Raw genomic sequence first — 21,601 nt, 5'->3', positions numbered from 1 at the left:
CAGACCCACAGAAATATAGCTGACTCTTATCTGTTCTCTGAAATGGCGTGTTCATTCAGATGCATTTTGTTGAGAGCAAGTAGAGATGAGCAATAAATGCTGACCTTACCAGAGACACCCTCATCCTACCAATGAATAAATCCAGAGAATGTTGTGAGAGTATGGAACTTGCCACCAATGAGTATAGTTGAAGTTCATAGATAAACACAAAGAGGGAGAGAAACAGAAGATATGACAGGTAGAGTTTGATGAAGCTGGGTGGCGAGAGCTCATGGGGAGCACAAACAGCACCCAGTCCAGATGGGCTGAATGGCCTATTTCTGTACTCTGCATTGTTTGTAATTTTAAACAGAAATGTTCAGACATTAGCAATTACAATTGAACCAAGCCAAATAAGATCTGATTTTGTTAAATTTAGATACAGACAGTTGGTTTCTAATGATTGTTTTATTTTTAACTAAAAATGGAGTCAAGAGAAATTAGTGATGGCATGACTAAAAGTAGAATGAAAAGGCACCATACAGAAATATTATAATTCAAAACTGAATGCATCCCCAGTTCCATAGTAACTCGTCATGGGTAAGAATGATACAAACACTGTAACTCAGCAACAGTGGTCATTAGTATGCCGTATTAAGGATGCTCAATTAAACTGTAGAACAATCAGAGTTCATTATTCTTAGTGGGTAAATGCATGTCTTTGCATAGTACAGTATATCAATATACAGGAAGGCTTTATAGAATGGTTCGGATCATCTATGGAGGGACAGTCAGCATCAGTTGCCATTCTGCTCGAACTTAAGATGTGTCAATGTACCTCCATCTTTCTTGACAGCGCAGCATCTGTGGAAACACTTTGTCACAGATGCTGGATCTAACGTGCCTGGACTAGTTGCCCTAAAGGAAGTTGGAAAGCCCAATGTGAATGTTAGTGATTGGATAAAGGTTAAAATGTGTTGCTGGAAAAGCACATCAGGTCAGGCAGCATCCAAGGAGCAGGAAATCGACGTTTCGGACATAAGCCCTTTTCCAGCAACACATTTTTCAGCTCTGATCTCCAGCATCTGCAGTCCTCACTTTCTCCTATCGGATAAAGGTTAGTTAATGAGTGAAGGCTATGTGCATGTTTGTGAATATATGAGCAGGATTGGGCCATTCAGCCCTTGACCCTGTTCCCCCATTCAATGAGGTCATAGATGATTTCTGGCCTAACTCCAAATCCCTGCCTTTGGCCCATATCCCTTATTATCTTTGCTTAACAAAAATGGATAATTTAACAGTTGATCTAGCATCAATTGTGAGACGCATAGCAGGTCAGGCAGCATCCAAGAAGCAGGAGATTTCAGGATTTCTGATGATGGGCTTATGCCCAAACGTCGAATCTTCTGCTCCTCAGATGTTGCCTGACCTGTTGTGCTTTTCCAGCATCACACTCTCGACCGTGATCTCATATCTGCAGCACTCATTTTCTTCTCAACTGTGAGGTAGACTGGGAAGACTGTCTTGCAGTCAACATCATGGTGAGGCTGATTAGGAAGACTGTTCTGCAGTCAGCATCACAGTGAGGCAGGCTGGGAAGACTATCCTGCAGTCAACATTGCGGTGGGGCTGCCTCAGAAGACTGCCTTGCAGTCAACATTGCGGTGGAGCTGACTGGGAAGACTGCCCTGCAGTCAGCATCACAGTGAGGCAGGCTGGGAAGTCCATCTGTTATTCAGCATCACAGTGAGGCAGGCTGGGAAGTCCATCTGTCATTCAGCATCATAGTGAGGCAGACAAGATGGTGAGACTGCAAGTGAGGCAGGTAAGAGGAGCCAAGAGTGTCATCCTGTCCAATTGTCCAATAGCTCTCAGCTAATTTGGATGAGAGCAGGGGCAGTGGGATGGATAAGTGCAATGACTGGGGAACCGTGAAAGCAGACCAAGCTGGGGGAGCCAAGAGAAATATAGTGGTGGTAGGGGACAGCAGTTATGGGGATTGATGGTGAGCCCAGACAGCTCTGTCGCTTACCTAGCACCAGGGTTTAGGATATTTGCTCTGAGGTGAAGAAGTACTTGCAGTGGGAAAGGTATGGTCTTGTGGTTAACTAAAAAGTCAAAGATAATTGTGCAAAGATACAGGCCAGGTCAAAATATTGGACAGAATCCAAAACAAAATCACATGAGGAAAATATCACTAGCAATGCCTTTACAAAATCCTGGAAAGTCAATGTCAAGATAGGTACTTCAATATCATTGCTTTCTTTCAGGCCACTAGGCTGCATGGTGGCTCAGTGGTTAGCACCTGCCTCACAGTGCCAGGGACCTGGGTTCGATTCCAGCCTCGGGCAACTGTCTGTGTGGAGTTTGGACATTCTCCCCGTGACATTGTGAGTTTCCTCCGGGTGCTCCAGTTTCCTCCCACAATCCAAGGATATGCAGCTCAGGCAAATTGGCCATGCTAAATTGCCGATAGTTTTAGGTGCATTAGTCAGTGGTAAATATAGGGTAGGGGAATGAGTCTGGATGGTTGCTTTTCAGAGAGTCGGTATGGAGCTGTTGGGCTGAAGAGCCTGTTTCCATAGTGTAGGGAGTCTAATCTAATCTAATCACCAGCATTGAGGCATTGATTATGGTCAATTGCGTGGGCTACATCATAAACATGTCTGACACAAGACTTCCAAAGCAAGCTCTCTATTCTATGCTTTGTCATGTCAGGCATTGATAAAGAGGGCAGACAGCAATGTTTGAACGAGCAAATTTTCAAGGATGTTGCTGGGGTTGGAATATTGAGCTATAGGGAGAAGCTATATAAGCTGTGACTATTTTCCCTGGAGCTTCGGAGACTGAGGGGTGACCTTGTAGAAATTTGTAAAGTCATGAGGGACATGGACAGGGTGAATAGCCAAGGTCTTTTCCTCAGGGTAGGGGAGTCCAAAGCTAGAGGGTATAGGATTAAAGTGAAAGAGGAAAGATTTGAAAAGGACCTAAAGGATAACCTTTTCATGCAGAGAGTGGTGTGTGTCTGGGACAAGCTGCCAGAGGAAGTGGTGGAGGCTGGTACAATTACAACATTTAAAACACATCTGATTGGATTTATGAATGGGAAGGGTTTAGGGGGATATAGGGCTTATGCTCGAAACGTCGAATTCTCTATTCCTGAGATGCTGCCTGGCCTGCTGTGCTTTGACCAGCAACACATTTGCAGTTAGGGGGATATAGGCCTAGTGCTGGCAAATTGGACTATATAGATTGGGATGCCTTGTCAGCGTAGATGAGATGGACTGAAGAGTCTGTTTCCATCCTGTGTGACTCAGGGTCCTGTCTGAGGCCCAGGCATCATCAGCTGTTTAACCAATGATCTTCCCTCTATCATAAGGCCATAGGTGGGGATGTTCACCAATGATTGCACATTGTTGAGCAACATTTACAATTCTTCGGGTACTGAAGCAGTCCATGCTGAAATGTACCAAGACCTAGACATCATCCAGGCTTGGACTGATGAGTGACAAGTAACATATGCACCACACAAATTCCAAACAATAGTTTTCTAATCATCACCCCCTGTCATTCAATGGCATGACATTCACTTAATGCCTCACTATCAACATTCTGGGGATTACCATTGACCAGAACCTGAGCTGGACTAGCCATATAAATACATTTGCTACAAGAGCAGGTCAGAGGCTGGAATTCTGTAGCAATTGGATCACCTCCTGACTGCTCAAAGTCCATCAAATATCTGTCAGGTACGTCATGAAAATGACGGAATACACTCCACTTGCCTTGATGGGTGCAGTTCGAACAACATACAAAAAGCTTGATGCCATTCAGGATGACGCAGAGCATATGATTAGCCCCTTCCCTATTTCTGACACTTAATAGTTGTTCCCTTTACCATGAATGCACAGTAGCAACAGTGACTCCCATCTACAAGATGCACCGCAGCAACACATCAAGAATCCTTTGATAGACAGCACCTTCCAAACCTGTGAATTCTACCATCAGGAAGGACAAGGGCAGCAGATACATGGAAATTGTGCCACCTAAAGTTTTGCTTCAAGCCACACACGATCCTGACTTGGAAACATCTCAACATTCCCTTCACAGTCTCGGAGTTAAAATTCTGGGACTTCCTAACAGCACTGTGATTGTGCCTGCACCACAAGAACTGAAGAGATTCATAAACGACAGCTCGCCACCACCTTCTGAAAGGTAATTAGGGATGGTTAATAAACACTGGCTAAGACTGCATTACCCATACTTGTTCATGGCCTGCAAGCTTAAACAACATTCAAAACGCTTGATACCATTCAGGATAAAGCAGAGCACTTGATTAGCCCTCCCCAATATCTGACACGACAACAATCACTCCCTCCACCACTGTGCTAACTGTGAGTCTCATCTACAAGGTGCCTTACAGATGGTGGACAGGCTTCAAATATTACATTGATCCAGACCAGACATATGAAATAAGATTGAATTTTGCTTTTCAGGAGGTTTACTGACAGTATGCAGTGTTACATATCTCTACCAAACAACAACTAATCTAGGCCGACTAATCTCGATGAAAGACTCAACAGATAATCAAGGTACTTTTGAATGTATAATTTCAGTTACATCATACTGTAAATTTTTGCTATAAATCCTGTGCCTTGGAATTGTGTCCTCCACTATCACCTGATGAAGGAGCGGCGCTCCGAAAGCTAGTGTGCTTCCAATTAAACCTGTTGGACTATAACCTGGTGTCATGTGATTTTTAACAACTAATCTAGGTGACTTCCTTCCAGATATTTTTTAATAAATGTGGTCAAATGTGTTAACAGCACTAAAGCAGGTGGGATTTGAACTCAGGCCTCCTGGCTCAGAAGAAAGGGCACTACCACTGTGCCACAAGAGCCCTCCAGCTTCTTTACACACTGAAAATAAATAACTAATTAAACAGTCTATTAAAGGCTATTGTAACAAAATAAAGGTGATGAATTGAAGTAAATTAAAATCCTGAGCTGATGATGCACTCTAGCACCTGTGGTACCTACCGGTCACAGGAAGCCTCCTGAATACCAGAAGATGTTCTCAGGGACCAGGACATATATTGTACACTTTTGAAAACACATTAACTAATTAAGACATTGGCTTCAGCTTATAATGGTAATCTAATAAAAAAGCCAAGTTTTTAAAGAATTCTCTATTCCTGAGATGCTGCCTGGCCTGCTGTGCTTTGACCAGCAACACATTTTCAGCTGTGATCTCCAGCATCTGCAGACCTCATTTTTTACTCGAAGTTTTTAAAGAACCCTATCAAATTTAATTCAGAATACCATTTACCCAGTGGGTACGAAATACTCTCTCTCCAGGACACATGGCGCAGAGTTAACCATGGAAGAAACCTGACTTATACAATTTGTGGGCGGCACGGTGGCACAGTGGTTAGCACTGCTGCCTCACAGCACCTGTGGACCCGGGTTCAATTCCCGACTCAGGCGACTGACTGTGTGGAGTTTGCACGTTCTCCCCGTGTCTGCATGGGTTTCCTCCGGGTGCTCCGGTTTCCTCCCACAGTCCAAAGATGTGCGGGTCAGGTGAATTGGCCAAGCTAAATTGCCCGTAGTGTTAGGTAAGGGGTCGGTGTAGGTGTAGGGGTATGGGTGGGTTGCACTTCGGCGGGTCGGTGTGGACTTGTTGGGCCGAAGGGCCTGTTTCCACACTGTAAATCTAATCTAATCTGTAAGCTTAGTCCTTTGTCAAACATTGCCCAGTTTCTGTATATTTTTAACAACATAACCAACCAGCTGTTAATGCTAGGGAGTCAGGAGTTGGGTTATCTGTTGCAGAATTCCCAAACTCTGCTTTGCTCGTGTACCCAAATTATTTAGATTGCTAGTCCAGTTACATTTCTGATTAATGGCAACCACCAGGACATTAATGGTGGGAGATTCAATTATGACAATGCTAGTGAAGCTTAAAGGAAGATGTTTGGGTTTTCTCTTGTTGAAGATTGTTATTGTCTGCACTTGTGTGACACGCTGGTACTTTTCCCCAATTGACTGTGCCTGACACTTCCCCACTCTCAGTTCTAGTGAAATAGAAAATTTAAGGGGAAGTTCTCATCTCTAGCTCTTCTACCACAGAGTTTTGGTCTGATGGGAAAGTGTCCTGGGATTGCAAGTGCATGCCCAATTTACAGCATCTGCACCTACCACACTGTACCTTGAGAAACAACAGCAAAATTTTACTCTTTGGATCTAAGTATTGTCAAATTCATGGACCCATTGAAACATATTGTCATATAACTCACTTTAGATGGGATAAAGAAGAGTTTCTTGATACATAATATTTGGTCAACATGTTGCATCTTTCTAAGTATCTTGACCTTTTCTAAAATCATAAAAGAAGCATCAGCAACTTTAATTTCCAAGAATGTCTCTCATGTATTAACATGATGTGAACTTTCGACACCCACTGAAGTCAGTAATTTACAGCTCTTGTTTTATTTCAGCCTTTCCTTCACTTTTAAGCAAGCTAAATTTTCAATATGTAGCAAATGTCACTTTTCATTTTGGCTGAGGAATACATTTTGAGCATGGGGAGGGGAAGTTAAGGGCTGAGAAATGGAATATTTCAGCATTACATTTGACCAGATGAGGCTAAGGGTCAGCTGTGAAAGTTACATGCCAAGTGAAATTTGCTTCAAGGTGATCCTTAGTCAAATGCAACCTTCATGTTGTGGATTGAGACTAGCCAGTGCTGTGGCTCAATGAGTGGCTTTTTCACTTCTGATATGGAAGCTGGGTGCAAGTCCTCAAACCGGAGACCTAAGACCTTACTCTAGGCCAGTGCTTTACTGCAATACTGAAGGAATGCTACACTGTCAGGAAATAATGTCTTTCAAATGCAATGTTAGGGAAAGGGTCTGGGAAACTTACTGCTGTCAGAGTGCAGTGGATACTGATGGCAGTGTTTCTCCTGGCTGGCCACATTCTTCTTTTTTATGTTTTGTTTCTTCATTTCTCTTTTGCATCAAAGTTCACCTTTTCTTCTTTTCTGTGGCTATGGTTGAGGAAGGCAGTTGTGAGGGCATGTTGCAGCAGTGGCAACCTTGTGGATCTGGATGTCCATTCCTCATGGCCATAGTGACCAAGGCTTCATCATCAGTGGGTGGGGTCTGTTCCTCCTGACAGTGTTGCAGTGGTGGGTATAGCGGTGGCAGCATGGTGGCTCTTGTTTGTTCCTCATGGCTGTGGCGGCAATATGCGGCAACTGTGTGATGACGACTTCACTGTTGGTGACTTGGTGGGTCCAGTCTGTTCCTCCTTGCTATGGCGGCCTTGCAGTGGGGATTCGGTGTCAGTTTCAGCAGTGGCAATGTGGTGGGTACGGTCTGGAAACCCTTGCTTTAGCAGCAGCATCCCATAATCACTCCATCAACCCAGGACCACCGGGGGGTGGTGCAAAAGATGAACTTTGTCCTAACTTTGTGTCAATTATTTGTTTTTATAATTGTTGTAATTGAAAAGGTGCCAAATTGCAGCAACTTATACACATTTCATTGTATTTTCATAAATACAAGTGATAATTTGCTATTCTATTCTATTCTACTGTGATACTGAGTAAATTTAAGAAGATAGACAGACGTTTAATTACTAATGAGTTGGTGGATTATGGAGAGTGAGCAGGAAAGAGGAGATGTCAGAGGTAGTTTCTTTACTCAGAGAGCAGTAGGGGTATGGAATGCACTGCCTACAACAGTAGTAGTCTCACCAACTTTAAGGACCTTTAAATAGTCATTGAATAGGCATATGGATGAGAATGGAATAGTATAGGTTAGATGGGCTTCAGATTGATTTCACAGGTTGGTGCAACATTGAGGGCTGAAGGGCCTCGACTGCGCTGAAATATTCCATGTTCTATGAGGCCCTGATAAGGTCAGCCATGATTATATTAAATGGCAGAGCAGGCCAGAGAGACTGTGTTGCCTACCTCTGCTCTTAGCTGTTATGTAAGCCCCTGCCTGCCCTTTTAGGTGAATGCTAAAGCTTCCATGGCCACTATTGTGTAAAAGTGGGGGAGCTTTCCCCCTATGTCCTGACCAATACATATCTGAAAGCTAACTTGTTCACAGAGAGGGTGGTGTGTGTATGGAATGAGCTGCCAGAGGAAGTGGTGGAGACTGGAACAATTACCACATTTAAAAGGCATCTGGATGGGCAAATGAATAGGAAGGGTTTAGAGGGATATGGGCAAAATGCTGGCAAATGGGATGAGATTAATTCTGGTCAGCAAGGATGAGTTGGACTGAAAGGTCTGTTTCCATGCTGTACATCTCAATGACTCTAAAAAGATGATTGTTGTGAGAGCACTGTTTGCAGGAAGTGATTGTGCACTAGTTTCAGAAATATTTATTTGGCAGAAAAACATTGAGGTATTTTGCAGTCAGGAAAGGGTAACGCACATGTAAGTTCTGTCTTTGTCCAACTGGAGTTGGTGGGAACTGCAAACTGCGTTGGGACTGAGTAAATGCCATTGGCTCCAAACCCTTATTGCCGCTGCTAAGAGGGAGAGAAAAAGATCTATTGTATTGTTCTGGCTTTGGGTTTGAACACATGATGTGCAGGTGAGTTAACATCTTTATAATTTGCTGCACACTTTGAAGATTTTTTTAGAAATAATAATCTAATGACATATTAAAAAGAACTGATTGTTATTGTTCAGTCTGGCAAAAGAACTGTTGCTGAAGACCTAAATATTGGAAGTATAACCCTCTCAGAGGGTCACGCTGACCCATTTGCAGCTGCAATAATGTTTACTCTCAAACTGACATACTGTGTACACCTTTTAAAGAAACTATAACAGATTTCATAATTAAGAACACAAGAATTAAGATCAAGAGAAGGTCATTTGGCCCTTTGAGCATGCTCTGCCATTCATTAAAATAGTGGCTAATCTGATTGTAACTTTAGCCTCTATTTTGCTGCTTGTGCTACATGACCCTTGACTTCTTTAGGTCAAAGATCTGTCTAATTCTATGTTACGACCACACCCTTTACCCAATTTTATATGCTCCCAACGATATACCCCAAACTGTTCAGCTCCTAAGTGAGGAAGAATGAATTGATTTCCCCTTATTTATTTAGGGACATTCCCCTCCCCTTGCCTTGATTGGTTGCAATAAGGTTAATTGGTAAAGGGTCCCTTGAAAAATGGCAGATGAGTTCAACTTGGATAAATGCAAGTATTGCATTTTGGTATAACAACTAGATGCAGGACTTATACAATTAATGGTAGGGCCATGTGTAGTGTAGAAAAGAGGGACCTAGGGTTCAAGTACATAATTCTTTGAAGTTTGCATCATTTGTAGACAGGGTGGTTAAAAGGCGATTAGCATGCTTGCCTTCATTGCTCAGTCCTTTGAGTATAAGTGTTGGGAAATCATGTTGAGATTGTACAAGACATTGGTGAGACTTTCTGGAGTATTGTGTCCCCATCTGGTTACCCGGTCACAGGAAGAATATTATTAAGCTAGAGGGGGTTCAGAAGAGATTTAGCAGGTTGTTGGCAGATATGGAAGGTTTGAGTTATAAAGAGAGGCTGGATAGGCTAAGACTTGTTTCACTGGAGATTGAGATGTGACCTTATAGAGATTAATGAAATCATGAGGGGTATAGATTGGATTAATGGTAGTGGCATTTTCCCTAGAATAGGGGATTTCTAGACTGGGGACATATTTATAACGTGAGAGGAAAGCGATTAAAAAAGATATGAGGAACAAATTGTTTACACACGCGGTAGTTTGCATGTGGAATGAACTTCCGGAGGAAGTGATGGATGCAGGTGCAATTACAACAGTTAAAGGATATCTAGATAAGGACACGAATTGGAAAGGTTTGGAGAGATTTAGGCCAGGAGCAGGCAGGTGGGACTAGTTTAGTTTGGGATTATGTTTTGCATGGACTGGTTGAAGCGAAGGGTCTGTTTCTGTGCTGTATGACTCTCTGACTCTCTTTTTCTCCCGGACCCCAAATGAACTTATGTTTTAAAAGGAGCCAATTTAATCTGCAATCTTGAAGTTAAAAGGAAAGTGAGATTATTACTTAGTAAACATGACAAAAATTGGTAATGCATGCATATATACGCAGATTAGAATTAAGAGGTGAGCCAAGAAGTTAAAAGTGAAAAGTGGATTATAAAGATCAATCACTAAATTGTTTGTGACAAGCAGATCACATGATCATTAGTGGGCTGCGTCAGTGGTGTTGATATTGGCAGTTGAATGGATGATTTTCCAGATTTTTGGTTTTGTGGATTGATTGAAGTTCTTTTGTCCTGATTTTTTTAAACTGGCTTGCAACACCGGAGTTAGAAAGAACCTCCCTTTTGTTGTCCAATGACCTCGCTGAATTTTCACACTCAGTGTGGGAGAAAGTCTTTATCTGTAGCACAGGGGTAACTAAGTGATAGTTTTTTGGTTGTGACTTTCACAGCTTGCAAATGTTTGAATCCAGGCTAACACTTTCGAGAAGGTTCAGTCACACAAGTCCCTCCAGTAGAATTGGAACTGGATTTTTAACCTTCTGTCCTTATGTATTCTGCAAAGAGTAAAAACATAAAATATGTCTGCAGTTTGGGACATAATCCTCAGGGGCTGGCTTGATGTTGAGCAGGATGTGCCAGCCCCTTGTTATCTTGGCAGTGACGAGAGATCTCAGTTCTGTGTACTTGAAGTTCATTTGACATTTTACGAGCTGCATTCAATCAGTCTCATTCTCTAGGAAGATATAACTTATATCTGTAGCCATTTTTGACTGTATCTGCCTTCTTTTAAAAAAACACATTTTCAAAACACAAATTAGGAAAGTCTATGTACTTCAGGGTTCTGATCTCCTATTGTAACATATATTCAACTGACATGTATAATATATATGACACTGACATTTTTTACAAACCTACCGACTCCCACAGCTACCTGGATTACACCTCTTCCCACCCTACCTCTTGCAAAAATGCTATCCCGTATTCCCAATTCCTCCGCCTCTGCCGTATCTGCTCCCAGGAGGACTAGTTCCATCATAGAACACATCAGATGGCCTCCTTCTTTAGAGACCGCAATTTCCCTTCCCACATGGTTAAAGATGCCCTCCAACGCATCTCGTCCACATCCCGCACCTCTGCCCTCAGACCCCACCCCTCCAACCATAACAAGGACAGAACGCCCCTGGTGCTCACCTTCCACCCTACAAACCTTCGCATAAACCAAATCATCCACCAACATTTCCGCCACCTCCAAAAAGACCCCACCACCAGGGATATACTTCCCTCCCCACCCCTTTCCGCCTTCCGCAAAGACCGTTCCCTCCGTGACTATCTAGTCAGGTCCACTCCCCCCTACAACCCACCCTCCCATCCTGGCACTTTCCCCTGCCACCGCAGGAACTGCAAAACCTGTGCCCACGCCTCCTCCCTCACCTCTATCCAAGGTCCTAAAGGAGCCTTCCACATCCATCAAAGTTTTACCTGCACATCCACTAATATCATTTATTGTATCCGTTGCTCCAGATGCGGTCTCTCCTACATTGGGGAGACTGGGCACCTCCTAGCAGAACACTTTAGGGAATATCTCAGACACCCACACCAATCAACCACACCGCCCCGTGGCCCAACATTTCAACTCCCCCTCCCACTCTGCCGAGGACATGGAGGTCCTGGGCCTCCTTCACCGCTGCTCCCTCACCACCAGACGCCTGGAGGAAGAACGCCTCATCTTCCACCTCGGAACACTTCAACCCCAGGGCATCAATGTGGACTTCAACAGCTTCCTCATTTCCCTTTCCCCCACCTCACCCGAGTTCCTAACTTCCAGCTCAGCACTGTCCCCATGACTTGTCTGGACTTGCCCTACCTGCCTGTCTCCTTTTCCACCTATCCACTCCACCCTCTCCTCCCTGACCTATCACCTTCATCCCCTCCCCCACTCACCCATTGCTAATTTCTCCCCACCCCCACCCTCCTCTAGCTTATCTCTCCATGCTTCAGGCTCACTGCCTTTATTCCTGATTAAGGGCTTTTGCCCGAAACGTCGATTTTGCTGCTCATTGGATGCTGCCTGAACTGCTGTGCTCTTTCAGCACCACTGATCCAGAATCTGGTTTCCAGCATCTGCAATCGTTGTTTTTACTACATATATTCAATGTCCCAGCCTCCATTGTTTGCTGATGTAGAAAATTCCAAAGATTAATGGTTATTTGACATGGTCTTATTTTGATACATTACCCCTTGGTTCTGCAATACCCCAAGGAAACATTAGCATTTAATCTGTCAAGACTTCATAGGAGCCTATATGTTTCAGTAAGATTACCAACTATTCTGCTGAACTCCAATGAGTCTAGATTCAAAGTGTACAGTGTTTCCTCATGAAACAACATCTTCATTCCAGGAATCAACCTGATGAGTGTTAACTGGACTGCTTGAATGGCTGTTTCAGGGGAAATCCACATCTGACATGTGGGAGTTTGTTAAAGGCCAGTTGATCAGAGTTCAGGACTAAGAACTTCCTGTAAGGATGAAAGATGGATGGCAAAATTCAGGAACCTTGAATGACAATACATATTGAAACATTAGTCAAAAAGAAAAGGAAGCATATGTCAGGCTTAGGAAACTTAAATCAGACAAGTTCCTTGAGGAATATAAAGGAAACAAGAAAGAAATTAAACAAACAAGTTGGAGAACCAAAAAGGAGCCAAGAAATATCCTTGGCAAGCAGGATTTAGGAGGATCACAAGGCATTTTATACATGTAGAAAATAGAACATTGAAAAGTACAGCACAGAACAGGCCCTTCAGCCCACAATGTGCCGAGGATTAAACCTAACCTAAAAATAAAATAATCTAACCTACGCATCCCTCAATTCACTGCTGTCCATGTGCATGTCCAGCAGTCACTTAACTGTCCTAGAAGCAAGAGGATAACTATGGAAAGGGTAGGTTCACTCAAGGACAATGGAAGGAATTTGTACATGGAGTCAAAGGAAGTGGATTGTCTTCACTAGAGCTTGAGAGTCTGAGGGGTAGCCTGGCAAACCTTTATAAAATTATGAGAGGTGTGGATTAGGTGGACAGTTGAAGTCACTTTCCCAAGGTAAAAATGTCAAATACCATGGGATGTAGGTTTAAAAAGGGAAAAAGTTTAAAGGAGATATGTGAGGCAAGTTTTACATTATCATACTTCATGTGCATATCTAAGAGTGATCTTTTTATTAAAAATTCAATGATGGTTTCTAACTCCACCATTCATTCAAACTGTGAGTTCCAAACCTCTATCTGTCTCAGGGTGGAAAAAATCTCTTCAACACAAACATAAACCAATTTAGCAAATTCAGAACACACTCCCCATTTCATTTCCCCTGTGCTACCGTCTTCTTTTATTTCAGATCTCCAGCATCCTTGGTATTTTGCTTGTACTGAGCTGAAAATGTGTTGCTGGAAAAGCACAGCAGGTCAGGCAGCATCCAAGGAACAGGAAATTTGACGTTTCGGGCATAAGCCCTTCATCAGGAATCTATTTTGCTTGTACATCAATTCTATGCCCCTGGTTACTGACCTCCCTACTTAGAGAAATAGATCCTTCTTAATCACTCTATCTAAACTACTCAACAGTTTGAACACTTCAATAACACTGCTGCTTGGCTTCTTCTGCTTCAAGGCTGAATGTTCTGATTAAGTGATACAACAAGCAATGGATTCATAATGCAAGTTCAAAAGAAATCTAATATATTGTACATGTCATTTTTATTCAGGTTTCAGACATTACCAGTTATATTTTGGGAGAATTTTAAGTGTGGAATCTCACAGCCTTTGCTCAGTCGAAACTGGTCGCCTTATCTAAAAAAAGATATACTTGCCATACGAAGGACAGCAGCGAAAGTTCACCAGACTGATTCTTGGGGTGGCAGATTTGTGATTTGAGGAGAGATTGGCCAAGAATCACTGAAGTTTCAAGGAATGATAGAGGATTTCATTGATTTGTATAAAATTGTGACAAAATGGCAAGATTGGGAGTGTTTGAGCTATAGGGAGAGGTTGAATAGATTGGGGGTACTTTGCTTGGAGCATTGGAGACTGAAGGGGTGGCCTTATATGTTTATAAAATCATGAGTGGGCTGGATAGGGTAAATGGACAAGCTCTTTTTCCTCAGCTGTGCCGGCAATTCAAAAGTAGAGGGCATAGGTTTAAGGTGTGAGAGGAGAGACTTAAAAGGGGCTGAAGGGGCAAATTTTTTCATGCAGAGAATGCAATGTATGCAATGAGCAGCCAGAGTACGTTGTGGAGGCTGGTACAATTATAGCATTTAAAAGGCATCTGGATGGGTATATGAATAGGAAAGGCTTGGAGGGATATGGACCAAATGCTGGCAAATGGGACTAGATTTATTTAGGATATCTGGTTGGACCAAAGGGTCTGTTTTCATGCAATACATCTCTATGACTAGGGAGTCCAGAATAAAGGATCACACAGTTTCAGGATATGGTGTAGGCCATTTGGACTGGAATAGGAGTAATTCCTTCACTCAAAGGTTAGTGAACCAGTTGAATTCCACACTAAAGTAAGCTGTGGGCATTGAGTCACTGAATATATTCAATTCAATTTAATTTAATACAACATAGGAACAGGCCCTTCGGACCCACAAGCCTGTGCCCATTCGTAATCCTTATTTAGACCTGCTATTTATTGCCCAAGCTTGGTTTCTATTCCTCCATTCGCCTCTAATTCATGTGAAAGAGAATCAGTCATGATAATGCTGAATGACAGACTAGGCTGATTCCTGATGAAGGGCTTTTTCTCGTAATGTCGATTTTTCTGCACCTCAGATGCTGCCTGACCTGCTGTGCTTTTCCAGCACCACAGTCTCGACTCCAATCTCCAGCATCTGCAATCCTCACTTTCTCCTGGTTGACCAAATCGTTGCTTCTATGTTTATAAGTAGTTGTGGACATTTTGCAGCTGAGGGTTAAGGAACTACTGTGCCCCATGTTCACCTGAACCAGTTTGCATAATAATGGCAGGTTAATGGACATCAGCTGACTTTTTCTTCCCTCTGTATCTTGTTACTTGTATGTTTCCCTGATGGGTGTGTGCTACAACTTCTTTTTGGCACCGGGTGAGAGGGGAACGATTAATACACTGTGACAAAAACACAAGTCTAAATAAAACTTAAATTAAAATATGATGTCTGGTCTTGATGATGCACTTCAGCCTCTCTTCCAACATTGCTTACAGAAGGCAAGACTGAGAGTTACATCAGGATCTTAATTTTCAGCAATACATATAATCAGCGTCAAGATTAGAGTGGTGCTGGAAATGCACAGCAGATCAGGCAGCATTTGAGGAGCAGGAAAATTGACATTTCGGGCAGGAGCCCTTCATAAGAAATGAGTACATATTATCACTCCAGCTCACTGTGCTTGAAGCACACAATAGTCAGAACAAAGGAGAACAGTATCTATGAGTTACCTTGGTCATAGATACATTTCCTTTGTATGCAAATGAGCTTGCACAATGTTGTTTAAGCCAGTTTGTTCCTGTAAAGGTTAAGTCGTGTCATGAAATAAACTCCACTCAAAAGGACATAAATGACTGATCGGGGTTGGAAGGATGTGTTTCCTAGCCTCTCCAAGTTGTTATTCATGTTAGGACTACATAATGCATCTTACAATAAACATCCTTACATACCGCCTTTCAAAACCATGACCATTTCCAGGTACTGTAGAAGGACAAAAGCACAAATACATAGTCATGATTTGGAGATGCTGGTGTTGGACTGGGGTGTACAAAGTTAAAAATCACACAACACCAGCTTATAGTCCAACAGGTTTAATTGGAAGCAGCTGAAAATGTGTTGCTGGTCAAAGCACAGCAGGCCAGGCAGCATCTCAGGAATAGGGAATTCGACGTTTCGAGCATAAGCCCTTCATCAGGCACACTAGCTTTCGGAGCGCCGCTCCTTCATCAGGTGGAACATCACCACAACCTGCAAATTCCCTTCCAAGCTATTCACAATTTTCACATGGAAATATATCACCATTCCTTCACTATCACTGGATCAAAATCCTGAAATTCCCTTCCTGACGGCTTTGTGGGTCTATCTACAACACATGGACTGTAGCTGTTCAAGATTTCAGCTCAGCACCACCTTCTCAAATACAACTAGGGATGGGCAATAAATGCTGGCCAGCCATTGATGCCCACACCCAAAAATGAATTTAAAAAACAAATGTGTCAGTCTAGTCAGGTGTCCCACAAGAAACCATCATGTATCCTAGATGTAATCAAAGTTTGTGAGAAGATATGCTGGAGGAAACATCACAGAAGTGCTTCACAGGAGGCTCCCAAGCACTGAGGATGTCACCTAAACAGGGGACGAAACACAAATTCCCAGCTCGGTGAACAGAACCACAACATCCTAGATGTAATGTTTAGACCCCATCGTGGCAGATGGTAGAATTTCAATTTAATAAATTCTGGAATTCAGAGTCCAATGATGACAATGAAACCATTGTGGAGCAGGACCATTAGACACAGAATTAGTAGCAAAAGATTACAGTGTCACGCGAATGAAACTCACTCTTGATGAAGGTTTATAGAATATAGAACATAGAAAAATACAGCGCAGTACAGGCCCTTCGGCCCTCGATGTTGCGCCGACCAAAGTCTACCTAACCTACACTAGCCCAATAGCCTCCATATGCTTATCCAATGCCCCCTTAAATGACCATAAAGAGGGAGAGTTCACCACTGCTACTGGCAGGGCATTCCATGAACTCACAACCTGCTGAGTAAAGAATCTACCCCTAACATCTGTCCTATACCTACCACCCCTTAATTTAAAGCTGTGTCCCCTAGTAACAGCTGACTCCATTAACAGAAAAAGGTTCTCAGTGTCTACCCTATCTAAACCCCTAATCATCTTGTACACCTCTATCAAATCTCCCCTAAACCTTCTTTTCTCCAATGAGAATAGCCCCAAGTGCCTCAGCCTTTCCTCATACGATCTTCCTACCATGCCAGGCAACATCCTGGTAAACCTCCTCTGCACTCGTTCCAATGCCTCCACATCTTTCCTATAGTATGGCGACCAAAACTGCACACAATACTCCAGATGAGGCCGCACCAGAGTCTTATACAACTGCAACATGACCTCAGGACTCTGGAACTCAATTCCTCTGCCAATAAAGCCCAGTACACCATATGCCTTCTTCACAGCACTATTTACCTGGGTGGCAACTTTCAGAGATCTGTGTACATGGACACCAAGATCCCTCTGCTCATCCACACTACCAAGTAGCCTACCATTAGCCCAGTAATCCATCTTCTTGTTACTCCTACCAAAGTGAATGACTTCACACTTAGCTACATTGAACTCCATTTGCCACCTTTCTGCCCAGCTCTGCAACTTATCTATATCCCGCTGTAACCTGCCACATCCTTCTTTGCTGTCCATAACTCCACCGACTTTCGTGTTATCCGCAAACTTGCTCACCCAGCTTTCAAGCCCCTCCTCTAGATCATTTATAAAGATGACAAACAGCAATGGTCCCAAAACAGACCCTTGTGGAACACCGCTAGTAACTGCACTCCAAGATGAACCTATTCCATCAACTACTACCCTCTGTCTCCTTCCAGCCAGCCAATTCCTAATCCAAACCTCTAATGCACCCTCAATGCCATACCTCCGTAGTTTTTGCATTAGCCTACCATGTGGTACCTTATCAAACGCCTTGCTAAAATCCATATACACCACATCTATTGCTTTACCCTCGTCCACCTCCTTAGTCACCTTCTCAAAGAACTCAATAAGGTTTGTGAGGCACGGCCTGCCCTTCACAAAACCATGCTGACTATCCTTGATCCCATTATTCCTATCCAGATGTTCATAAATCCTATCCCTTACAATTCTCTCTAAGACTTTGCCCACAACAGAAGTGAGACTCACTGGCCTATAGTTACTCGGGCTATCCCTACTCCCCTACTTGCCTCTTGGCATTTAGTTTTGGTGATATAGAGATTACTGCATTCGAAACATCCTAAGAAAAATCAAACAGCAGCTGAAAACACTATTGATGTAAAGAGGATGTGGAGGATGGCGTTGGATTGGGGTGGACCATGTTAAAAATCACACAACACCAGGTTACAGTGCAACAGGTTTAATTGGAAGCACTAGCTTTCGGAGCGACGCTCCTTCTATCACCTGATGAAGGAGCAGCGCTCTGAAAGCTAGTGCTTCCAAATAAACCTGTTGGACTATAACCTGGTGTTGTGTGATTTTTAATTATTGTTGTAAAGTTTGAGAAGGGGAAGAACTGGACAAGAAGTGAGGGAACTCCTTTTTCTTCTAAAGGCATCTTGTTGCAGGAATTCCCAGGCTGGGGAATCTCCCCTTTTGTTTTTTTTTGGACCAGCCGTTCCCATGGCAACCAGTGGAGGGTAAACCAGAGGTTGCCTTGATGACGTCAATGGCGGAGCGGCCTCTCCGATTGGCCGGCAGCTGCCTGCCAATCAGCGCGGCGGTGGGAGACTGAGATGGGATTGGAGGGGAGCGCGGAGCGCAACCGCACCTGCTCGCCGAGGGGTGAGGCGGAGCCGGGAGGGAGCCGCCCACCATTATCGCGGCCCCGATTGGTCAACCTGTCCACCAGTCGCCCCACCCCCGGGGCTGCCATTGGGTTAGACCCACGCCGATAAAGGGGGGGGTTTGCCCCGCTGCAAGTTTGATTGCGCGGTGTGCAAGCGGTGGGCGGGGTTACCGGAACGGAGCTCGATGCCGAGTGGACGAACCGGGCGTTGGACGGCAGCAAGCGAGGAAACCGAAAAATAAATAAATGTTGTATTAAACGCTTACAAATCAGCTATTGTTTATCAAAACACGACTTTGGGGGGAAAAAAAGAGCCGATGAATCCGTCAAAAAGCCCACCGCGCCGGACGATCTAGTCGCGCTTTGGCTGAGGTAAATGCAGAAGAGTCGGTGAATAATCGGGAAGGTATCGGTTAGATATCGCCGACATCGGCTTGTACCGGTTTGAATTCGGAGCCGAGATATCGGCGGGATTGAAGAGGAGGAGGAGGAGGAGGAGGAGGCTGCTGCCGGGGGGGACGGGGGGTGGTGTGTGTGTGTGTGAGGAGGTTGTCGACTAGTCGCTGATAATCGAGGGGTATCGTTAAAGGCGGATTATATCCCCCTCCCCTTCCCCCCCCCCCCCCGCACTTCTCCGTCCTCAAGAGGAGACCCCCCCATCCCCACTCTTCTCCCCCCCCCCCCCCTCCCCCACCCCGATACCCCCACCACTGGAGAGGATGAATATCGAGATCCCCCCCGGGCTGACGGACCTGCTGCAGGGCTACACGGTGGAGGTGCTCCGGCACCGGCCCTCCGACCTGGTGGAGTTCGCCATCGACTACTTCACCGAGCTGAAGGAGAAGGAGGAGCGGGCCGGGGGCAGGCGCCGCTTCGCCAATGAAGACCCCATGCAGACCGAGTCCAACGGGGACGACGGTTCCGAGTCCGACTCGGAGTCCGACTTCGAAGGTGAGCGAGACACCAGACGTGTGCCACCTGTGTGTGTTTGTTTTTGTTTTGGGGGGTGGGGGTGGTGAGGTGCGAATGCGGGGATCGTGTCCACCCTCAGGAGGATGGGACCGTTAACCTCCTTCTGGGATCCATGTGGTTTTGTGGGGTGAAGAGAAAGGCAAGGCAAAGTAGGAGGGTAGCTCCTCCAGGTAAGTCAGGGAGGTGATCCAAGAAGCCTGCTTGTAAGGGAGGTGGGTTGTACAGGGTTGAGGGGCGAGTTTGTCAACAAAGCACAGTGGTAGAGCCAAGGTTGACAAAGGATGAGCCAAAGATGGAAGGAGGTCATGGTTTGGAGTTGAGGGGCATTTGGAACTCATTGCCTGAAAAGGTTTAGTGGAGTTGGAAATCCTCAGCCAGTGGCCATGCAAAAGTCACATGATATCAGTTTATAGTCCAGCCAGTTTACTTGAAATCACAAGCTTTTGTAGTGCTGCTCCTTTGTCAAGTGAAGCTACCAAGGAGCAGTACTACAAAAACTTGTGGTTTCAAATAAATCTGCTGGATTAAACTTGGTGTTGTGACTTCTGACTTTGTCTAGATTCCTGATGAAGGGCTCAGGCCCAAAACATCATTCTTTTTGACTCTGCTCTTTGGTTGCTGCCTGACCTGCCATGCCTTTCTAGCAACATACACTCCATTCTGATCTCACTTCACTGTCTCTTTCTGACTTTGTCCACCCTAGCCCAACACTGGCACCTCCATTTAATGGCTTTACATGAATATCCATGATCTGCAGATTGCAGTGCAGTAGAATTCAGCTGGATAGCCTTTTGTTGACTGGCTTGGACACGATGGGTTGAATGGCCTTATTAAGAATTGTAAATTTTCTGTCACCTCAGGAGGATGCATTGATGGGTAAAGGAAGGAAAGATAAGACGTGCTTATTTGGAATTAAGAGGTGGACTAAATCCACTGGATGAATGGAGCCGAGACAAAATTACAATCTTGAAATGGTTCAACACAAAGAAAAATGTCCCGTATAGAAAAACAATTACAAGTGGTTGATCATTCATCATAAAGGAGAGCTGCAAGCACCTGTAGGAGAAGTGACAAATTAGATTTAGATTACTTAGTGTGGAAACAGGCCCTTCGGCCCAACAAGCCCACATCGACACTCTGAAGAGCAACCCACCCAGACCCATTTCTCTCGATTTACCCCTTCACCCAACATTACCTGCACATTTTTCAACTGTGGGAGGAAACCGTGCACCCGGAGGAAACCCACGCAGTCACTGGGAGAATGTGCAAACTCCACACAGACAGTTGCCTGAGGTGGGAATTGAACCCGCATTTCTGGTGCTGTGAGGCAGCAGTGCTAACCACTGTGCCGCTCAAAATACAGACTGTACTTGTGGCTCATAGCAAACTAATTTTGTCTTATTGTTTGTATGTGGGTTTGTATTTTGGGATGGAGTTAGTTAAGCAGTGACTTTATGTTGATTTAATGTACTATATTTTAAGAGCAATGATTTCGACATGATGGTGAAAGATCTTTCTGAGCAGGAAATTAAATGATTAATACGGCTGCAGTTTGTTTTCCTTGTATAATTAAATTTAAACTTGAAGCAACATACTAAGATAAATATAAAGGGCTGTTAAGGGAAGTATGAACTCTTTAAAGTCCAAGTCAGTTTGCCGGAGGTTCATGTTGTGAAAGTGGGCAGCTTTGAGTCGTTGTCATCTGAAATGTTTTGCATCTTGTTTTTGCTAGCTTTTGAAAAAGCCATTTCAGGCTCTGCAGCACTGAAAAGTAACTTTGAATTTTTTCACAAAATTAACCCGAGTGCAGTTGGATTTCCCACTAACTTCTTGTCTGATCAGAATAGTGTTTTTTCGTGTTTGCATTCAAGTCCATCTGTGTATTTTAGTCCTTTTCATTTAATCGGTTCAGAGACCTTTGAGGACTATACCATTTTTTGTTTGAATTTTTTTTGCAGAAGGGGAGTATCAAGAACCAGTGAATACTTGAATTTTCTTAGGTCGCTGCAGTCCCTATTTAAAATACT

General features: G+C 44.0%; 1 protein-coding gene across 1 annotated transcript in view; it reads left to right on the top strand.

Annotated features, from left to right (window-relative positions):
* Positions 1 to 21,601, top strand: part of prkar2aa (protein kinase, cAMP-dependent, regulatory, type II, alpha A) — a 324,960-nt gene that overhangs the window by 94,459 nt on the left and 208,900 nt on the right. The window contains exon 7 of the mRNA XM_060835351.1: positions 19,321 to 19,553. Within this exon, the coding sequence (XP_060691334.1) occupies positions 19,321 to 19,553 (233 nt within the window). The remainder of the gene's footprint in view (positions 1 to 19,320; positions 19,554 to 21,601) is intronic.

The sequence above is a fragment of the Hemiscyllium ocellatum genome, chromosome 14, assembly GCF_020745735.1.
Source record: "Hemiscyllium ocellatum isolate sHemOce1 chromosome 14, sHemOce1.pat.X.cur, whole genome shotgun sequence".
NCBI lineage: Eukaryota > Metazoa > Chordata > Chondrichthyes > Orectolobiformes > Hemiscylliidae > Hemiscyllium > Hemiscyllium ocellatum.
The sequence above is the reverse complement of the archived record's forward strand: the minus strand, read 5'-3'. Positions and strand labels throughout refer to the sequence as shown.